General features: G+C 52.7%; 1 protein-coding gene across 1 annotated transcript; it reads left to right on the top strand.

Annotated features, from left to right (window-relative positions):
* Positions 1-5099: 5099 nt before the first annotated feature.
* A1O3_06950 (uncharacterized protein) lies at positions 5100-6178 on the top strand (the record flags this gene model as incomplete). Its single annotated transcript, XM_007737064.1, has 2 exons — positions 5100-5495; positions 5564-6178. 2 exons carry the CDS (start codon positions 5100-5102, stop codon positions 6176-6178), a joined length of 1011 nt encoding a protein of 336 aa, XP_007735254.1.
* Positions 6179-8899: the final 2721 nt, after the last annotated feature.

The following is an 8899-nucleotide window of genomic DNA, read 5'->3' as shown; positions in this document are numbered from 1 at the left end:
AGACTCAGCAGACTCAGCAGACTCAGCAGACCCAACAGGCCCAGGAGACCCAACAGGCCCAGGAGACTCAGCAGACTCGGCAGTTCCAGGCCATTCAGCAGACTCAACAGACTCAACAGACGCAACAGACCCAGGCGACCCAGCAGACTCAGCAGTTCCAGGCGACCCAACAGACACAGACAGTACAAACACAACCCCAGACGATTAGCACTGTGAATCAGCAGACGCAACCTGCTAGGTCCTCTCAGGCCCAGACCGCAAGTACGGACATTGAGCAAACTCAGGTGGCTCAATCCACCCAGGCACAGACTGGTAGCAATGGAAACCAAGAAACTAGTGAAACTCAATATGATAACCCTCAAAACGCGCAAACCACCCAAACGCCGTCTGCCAGCACCGAAACCGAACAAGTCACTGCTGAGCTCTATGGCCACTTTCCTCCCCCACGGACAACTCAGTCTGGACCCAGGCCATCGACAGGCGCAGTCACAAGCCGAAGCACCAGACCCTCAACTCAAGGTACATGGACGACCCAGAGGCCATCAACAGCCTTGCCGACTACCCAAAGCACCCGGCAGCAAACGAGCCAGACTTCGAAAGCAGGGACTACTGATCTCACCACTCGAAGCACCGATAAATCGACTGCGCCTCCTATCACTCAGAGGACAAGTCAGCAATCGCCATCTGCTCCCACAACACAGAGCCATGGAAACCCCTCGACACAGGCTCCGACCACCACTACACAAGCTCACACCACCAGCATCCTGGCAGGATCATCCCCAATCGAATCGACAACTTCCCTGTTGAAGACGACTAGCAAGGTATCGGCGACGACGAAAAACAGTTGGCAGGACTGGACGTCTAAGTCTACATTGTCTACGGTCACATCATCGAGGACTACACGTGCATCTTCTACAGGCTTTTCACTATCCTCAACCGGCAAGCCAACCACAACAGTGCAGCCAGTGACGAGCAGCAGTTTGCTGATATCTTCAACAAGGCTGACTTCCCAGGAATCGACATCATCCACCGGTGTAGCGACCTCTTTCAGCAAGACTTCACGTGCGACCAGCTCCGCTGTATCCTCACACACCAATGGCCTTTCCAGCTCCAGCCAAGCACTCAGCACCCGGTCCAGCTCTCTGGGGCCTCGAAGTTCTTCCACAACGACAACAAGAACCGAGTGGCAGAACTGGACATCCTCCAAGAAATCATCTTCTTCCGCGAGCCCTGCAAAGTCTTCTGCAGGCACCACAAAGACCACAGGGCAGGATTGGACGTCGAGCAAGTACTCGTCATCCAACTTCGTGTCCTCGACGGAGCCTTCGGGGACGACCACGAAGACCCGCAGTTGGCAAGATTGGACATCGAGCATGCACTCTTCGGCCCGACCATCGGCAACGACCACACAGTCAATGCCTAGCCAGCCCCATTCATCACAGTCTTCGACAAGACCTTTGGCCACAACCACAACGACCAGATGGCAAGATTGGACATCGAGCCAGCACTCTTCATCTCGGGCCACAGAATTATCGTCTCGCTCAACCCATACGAGCTCGGGCTACTCTTTGTCTTCGAAGGCAACCTCAAGCACAGCGAGTGTTAGGTCTTCATCCATCTCGACCCAAAAACCAACAGTGTCTGTGTCTAAGACCACGGTGCCATCACAGACGGCAACGGCCGGTCCTCCGACATCAACCTCGACCAGCAAGAGCCTTACCACGCAAACTACTCGCGAGGGAACTTCTTCTGAGACTCTCTCGACCACAACCTTAGAGACAACAAGCACTTCAAACAGAGTTAGCTCAAGTACTGCTCTTTCTACAAGGGCAACAACATCCAGCAAACATCCAACGACGACCACGAAGACTAGCTGGCAGGACTGGACATCGAGCAAGCACTCAACAACTCCCTCACAATCAATCCAATCGTCTTCTACCGGCGTAACTTCATTACCAACAAGCATGCACTCGGCAAGTAGTGAGTCTAGCAGAACGACTACAGCGTCTAGAGAGCCTACCACGAGCTCGTACTTCACTGTCGAAACAACAAGCAGTGTAAGACTGACGACCTCCTCCTCTGCAGGTGTGACGTCTGTAAAGAGCAGCAGCAGCACATCCCTACAAAGTACAGCAACCGAAATTCACAGCACCTCCTCTTCATACACCGGCTCGGCGACGGCGCCCTCCACCTCAGCCACTGCCGAGACGACTGTCTCTAGTCGGACCACTCAATCGACGTCGGAGGAGATCACTACAACGTCTCGAGCAGCGTCGTCTACTATCCGGAGCACGGCATCAACTCAGCAAACAACATCCCCAGGCCATACATCCGAAACCAGCACAGTAAGGTCTCCAAGTGCTACAAGCACGACTTCCAGCATAGTGGTATCCTCGGTATCGAGTACTACTCTGGCCCAGAGCACAAGCCATCATAGCAGTACTGCTTCAACATTATCTCCCACGATTACGAGTTCAACCACCAAGCACTCTACCTCGGGTTCTATCTCCAGTTCAAGTCAAAGGAGCTCGAGCATTCCTAGCTCATCGCTAGCGACCAGCAGCCACTCTAGAGAGACATCGTCGGCTTCTACTGTGTCGACAAGCTCTACAAACCCGGTATCGAGCTCCACTACCACGAGCACAGATGCTCCAATCACGTCTTCTGTTCACTCAAGCAAAAGCAGCTCGTTGTCCGCGAGCACATCCTCTAGCCATGTGCAATCGACCGGAACGGTAACGTCCATGAAAAGCTCAACTGTCAGCGCTTCCACCAAGACCACTACATCAAGCAAGACTGCCTCAACCTTTAGCCTTGGCACTTCATCAAGCACAGAGACCTCCTTGGTGAGCTCTTCAAACAGCAAGACCGGCTCGACGACAAGTACACACCCTGGCAGTAGCAGCTTTACCCCTCCAATTTTTGTCTCAACTACAAGCTCTTCACTGACAAGCGAGAGCTCAACATCCTGGGCATCTTCGACTTCGGTTACTAGTCCTTTCAGTGGGGTGACAACGACGCTGCAGGTCTCATCTACCACATCCACGTCGAGCAAAATTTACTCGACGTCTGGCCTAAGTACTACCTCTAGTCACTCCCTGAGCCCTGGTACAAGTTCTGTCTTGTCCACGAAGTCAACCTCACGAGAGTTCACAAGTAGTTCAAGCCGCCCCTTACTCACTTCCAGCACAACCTTCGCCACGAGGACCAGGTCCACTTCGGGATCCTCGACAGTCTCGACAAAGACCTCCTCTGTGACAAGCACAGTTGCCACAAGCAAGAGCATAAGTACATCTGATGTCCGTACACCGTCGAGTAGCCTGTCATCCGGTACATCAACCTCTACGCCGGCGGAGAGCACTTCCAATACAGCCTCGTCATCTGCGAACACAACACCTGCCACAAGCACAACCCCGACGCCGGGCCTGAGCACTTCCAAAGTGACATCATCCATGACAGTAATATCTTCGGGGATCACGAGCAAATCCACTTCTATTTCATCACCATCTACTCCGAAAACGACACAGACATCCAGCAACTCCGGCTCAACAACGATCGTTTTTCACTCTTCCAGCAAGAGTTTCACACCGAGTACTTCCGAGACAGAGAAGCATTCAACAACAATCACCCCAACAACATGGACGAGTAAGACAACCATCTCGACCACCAGGCCACACTCTCGCACCAGCATAACTACGCTGTTGTCTTCCCACACCTCTGAGAGCACTGTATCGACGCCTGTAAGCTCCATTCCCACAGTCTCGACTACTCCAGTTGTCCCAACCAGTGGTTCCAAGACTACGTCGTCGGTATCTCTGACGCCCACTGTTACACCATCGACGAGTTATACAAGCAGCACTAAAACCAGCTCAACGGGAACGGTAACAACTTCGACCGGCAGCTTCACACATGGTACTTCTACGAAAGTGACGACGTCAATGTCGGAATCCAGCACATGGAGCAGTAGTATATCAAACCAGCCATCTACGTGGTCAACCAGACAACCTAGTTCAACCACTTTCAGCAGCAAAGTGAGCCAAAGTACTACGTTGAAACCATCCTCCGCCACCACCTCGAATACTCCAAAGACCAGCTCCTCGACGCCCGCGACGAGCACACCGTCTTTGTCCAGTGCTCGGACTACCACAGTGGAGGGCTCCTCCACGAAACTGTCCTCATCCTCGACCTCGACGAGCACGGGAAGCACTACAAAACCTTCGACGACTTCCAACGCGATAACTTCCTCTGCTACGTCGACTACATTGTATACTACAGGCATATCATCCAGCAAGTCACACACGACTTCTTTGAAAACAACCTCGATCAGTCTTTCCACATCAGCCAGCTCGCCCTCTCAAACGCCTTCGATCACAACCTCAGGGACCATAACCTCGTCAAACACAGGCTCAACTGAAATTACGACCACAGCAATTTCTACATCAAGCACGCCTACCACTACGGAAAGTGTCATTACGAGCAAGTCTTCCAGGTTCTCGACAACAGGAACGACCATTTCGGCATCGACCCAAATCACTACAGCGACAACAATTACTTCTAGTAAATCTGCGTCAAGCTCGGGCGTTACCAGCAGTAAATCAAATACCTCGCACAGCGGAAGGACTCAGACCAGCACTTCATCGGTCACTTTGTCTCCATCGGTTTCTGTCAGCACCACAGACAAGGCTAGTACCGCTAGCACTGGCAAATCTTCAACGTCGACGCATTCTTCAAAGTCGGAGATCACTTCAGTTGCTACTACCACAACTGTCTGGAGCGGTCATACTTCAACCACTAAGTCAAGCTCAGTTTCGATTGTCACTACCGCTTCAGCCAGTAGCCACTCAACTAGGCCGCCCACATCAACTATTGCGGTGTCCACGTCGTCTACGAAGGCCACTACACTCTCGACCTATCACTCCACTACACCTTCTATCAAGTTCACAAGCACAAGCAAGGGTAGCAAGTCGAGCAGCACGGCTATCAGTTCCACAGGTACAACGTTCACAGCATCCTCAACAGCTTCTTACACCACCAGCCCGTTAGTAACTTCATCAGAAACCACGATAGCAACTACAGCTCCCACCACAAGCCTCACAACGATGTCTACGCTCACGAGCACGACAACTCGAGCTGACACTTCGGCTTCAACATCGACTTCTACATCGACGAGCTCTTTAGCAAGTACAACCTCAAGTCCAATAAGTACCACCACTGAGTCGGTCACTTCTACAGAAACGACAAGCTCATCTATACCGATAATTACGACGTCTGTGTCGACAAGCACCACTTCGGTCTGGACAAGTGTGACAACTGAGTCAACTACTTCTGCAGAGACGACAAGCTCATCTCTGCCGATAACTACGACGTCGGCGTTGACGTCGACAAGCACCACTTCGGTTTGGACGAGTCCGACAATTGAGTCAACTACTTCTGCAGAGACGACAAGCTCATCTCTGCCGATAACTACGACGTCGACGTCGATAAGCACCACTTCGGTTTGGACAAGTCCGACAACTGAGTCGACTACTTCTGCAGAGACGACAAGTCCTTCGTCATCGACTAGTATAGTGACCGAGTCAACCACTTTGCTGTCAACGACGAGCCCTTCCTTGACGACGAGTACAACCCCTATATCTACGAGTATCACAACCGAGTCGACTATATCGGTAGCGACGACGAGCTCTTTCCCAGCAACGAGTACTACATCTACGTTGACAAGTACGACAACCGAGTCGAGCACTTCGGGGGTAACGACAAGTGCAACGACAAGTGCTCCTTCGTCGGCGGGAACGACCGCTACATCAACGACTACGACCTCTCTGGCGACGACGAGCTCTTTTCCACCAACGAGTACTACATCTACGTTAACAAGTACGACAACCGAGTCAAGCACTTCGGGGGTAACGACAAGTGCTCCTTCGTCAGCGGGAACGACCGCTACATCAACGAGTACGACATCTCTGGCGACGACAAGCTTTTTTCCACCAACGAGCACAACCTCTACGTTGATAAGTACGACCTCCGCGCCGACCAGCACAGCAACCGAGTCAACCACGTCGATATTAACGACAAGCTCTTCACCGTTCACGTCAGCGAGCACAACAACCAAGCCAGCCACTTCGCTAGTCTCCTCTTCATCCACGGAGACGACTTCTACATCGACGAGCATTTCAACTAAATCGTCTACTTCGGTTTCGACGGCAAGCTCTACACCGATCAGCACATCCTCTACATCGATTACCACAATCCAGTCGACTACTTCAGTGCCGCCAACGACTTCATCTGTGCCCATCGGTACAACCTCTACGTCGATAGGCACGCCCACTCAGACGACGACTTCTAGGTCTACAAGCGTATCCATCAAGCCAAGCACTTCAACAGTACCTACTTCGTCCCAGCAGACAACAATGTCCACAAGTACAAGCGCCCAGACGTCTAGTCTTTCTACGAGTTCTACCACCCAGTCGACAACGACTTCTGCAGGAACCACTACTAGACCCGCCACCAGCTCTACGGCTACAACTTTCCAAACTACTTTCAGGTCTTCGACTACCCCAGGTGTAATAACCAGCCAATCTGGTACAAGTATGACGGCTTCAACGACTGAGAAGACTTTTTCATCAGTGACCACTTCCAGCGGGTTGACGACGGAGGTCACGACAGCCACGACAGCGACAACGTCGTCTGTTGTAACCACGACGAAGCCGACAACTACCAGCGCCGTCGTTACTACGGTGGTGACGACCTCCAGTGTGACAAGCACTACCCTAGACACGACTAACACAAGTGGAACGACAAAGTCGACCACCACTTCTGCTTTTACCAGTTCAACTGTGACGGCGACGACGTCCAGTCAGTCCACCGTGTCAACGACCCCGGCTGGATCTACTTCAACGTCCACTGCATCTAGCGTGGTCACTACCTCTCCAACAGTACCAGTGACAAGTCAAACAACCACGCCATCGACTGGCAGGACTACCGCAACTGAATCCACCAGCAAGTCAAGCTCGAGTCAATCTACAGGCGGAACCTCGTTCACTCAGTCAACCACTAGATCTACTGCAAGCACCACCACGACTCAGTCCACCCGCAAGGCTGCCACGAGTTCGACGAGCCACCCTGTAGACACGAGCTCTACCACTCAATCTACACTAATGAGCACAACCGCCACTACTACAATTTCGGTGACGACAAGCACGGCTACGCAACCCACTAGTCAAACTACGATAACTGGGCCTAGCAGCAAGACCATGACCACGACCACGACTACCCAGTTCACTCGATCAAGCAGCACCTCGACGGCTCCGGCTACCAGCAGTGGTACAACCGTTGTCTCTACTTCAAGCAGCAGTCCGACTACAGGCTCAGCCACGAGCAGCAGTACAACCTATGTGTCAACTCTGGTCTCAACTACGAGCAGTAACCCGACTACCAGGTCAGTTACACCAAGCACAGCCAGTGTCTCAACGACAGCTAGCAGGATGACCAGCAGCACCAGCACGGCGACCACCAGCAGCACAGTGACTACAGCCTCGACAACCACCAGCAACACGGCGACCACCAGCAGCACAGTGACTACAGCCTCGGTGACCACCAGTAGCACGCCAACCAGCAGCAGCACTGTGACTACAGCCTCAACAACCACCAGTAACACGGCCACCAGCAGCGGCACGGCGACTACAGCCTCGATAACCACCAGCAGCACGGCGACCACCAGCAGCACTGTGACTACAGCCTCGACAACCACCAGCAACACGGCGACCACCAGCAATACGGCGACCACCAGCAATACGGCGACCACCAGCAATACGGCGACTAGTAGTACTACGCCGACCACCAGCAACAGTGTGACTACAGCCTCGATAGCCACTAGCAGCACGACGACCACCAGCAGCATGACTACCACCAGCAGCACGACTACCACCAGCACAGTGACTACAGCCTCGGTGACAAGCAGAACGACTATGGTCTCAACGAGCACTAGTCTGACTACTATCCCAGCAACAAGCAGCAGCACAACCATAGCTTCTACTGTGCCAACTACACCTAGCAGCTCATCCATGGTCTCAACGACAGGCAGTACAACTACCTCAGCCTCGGTGACGAGCAGCGGCACAACGATAGTCCCAACGACAAGCAGAGGTACAACACTAGCCTCAACAAGTACGAGTCAGGTTATTATCATCACTTCATCTACGTTGTCTACGTCTGGAAGTATCAGCACAGTCAGAAGTACTACTTCAGTCTCAACAGCCACAGCCACAACCACACTACCGGCAACCTCTATATCGACTACTACTACAGTCCCGACTACCAGCACAGTCTCGACCACTGTACCAACTACTGTATCGACCACTATACCGACTACTGTATCGACCATAGCCTCCACTACTATATCGACCACAGTCTCGACTACCACTACAGTCCCGACTACTGTACCGACTACTATATCGACCACAGTCCCGACTACCACTATAGTCCCGACTACTGTACCAACCACTACATCCACCACCGTATCCACCACTGTATCCATCACTGTACCGACCACTGTACCGACCACTGTACCGACCACTGTACCGACTACTGTATCGACCACAGTCCCGACGACCACCACAGTCCCGACGACCACCACAGTCCCGACGACCACCACAGTCCCGACGACCACCATAGTCTCGACTACTATACCAACTACTGTATCTACCACTGTATCAACTACTATATCGACCACTGTACCAACTACTGTGTCGACTACTGTACCAACTACTGTATCCACCACAGCCTCGACTACTATACCGACATCAGTCCCGACTACCAGCACAGTCTCGACTACAGTACCAACTACTGCATCGACCACAGTCCCGACCACCACCTCTGTCCCGACCACCACCTCTGTCCCGAC

Source organism: Capronia epimyces (assembly GCF_000585565.1).
Source record: "Capronia epimyces CBS 606.96 chromosome Unknown aczIQ-supercont1.6, whole genome shotgun sequence".
Lineage (NCBI taxonomy): Eukaryota > Fungi > Ascomycota > Eurotiomycetes > Chaetothyriales > Herpotrichiellaceae > Capronia > Capronia epimyces.
The sequence above is the reverse complement of the archived record's forward strand: the minus strand, read 5'-3'. Positions and strand labels throughout refer to the sequence as shown.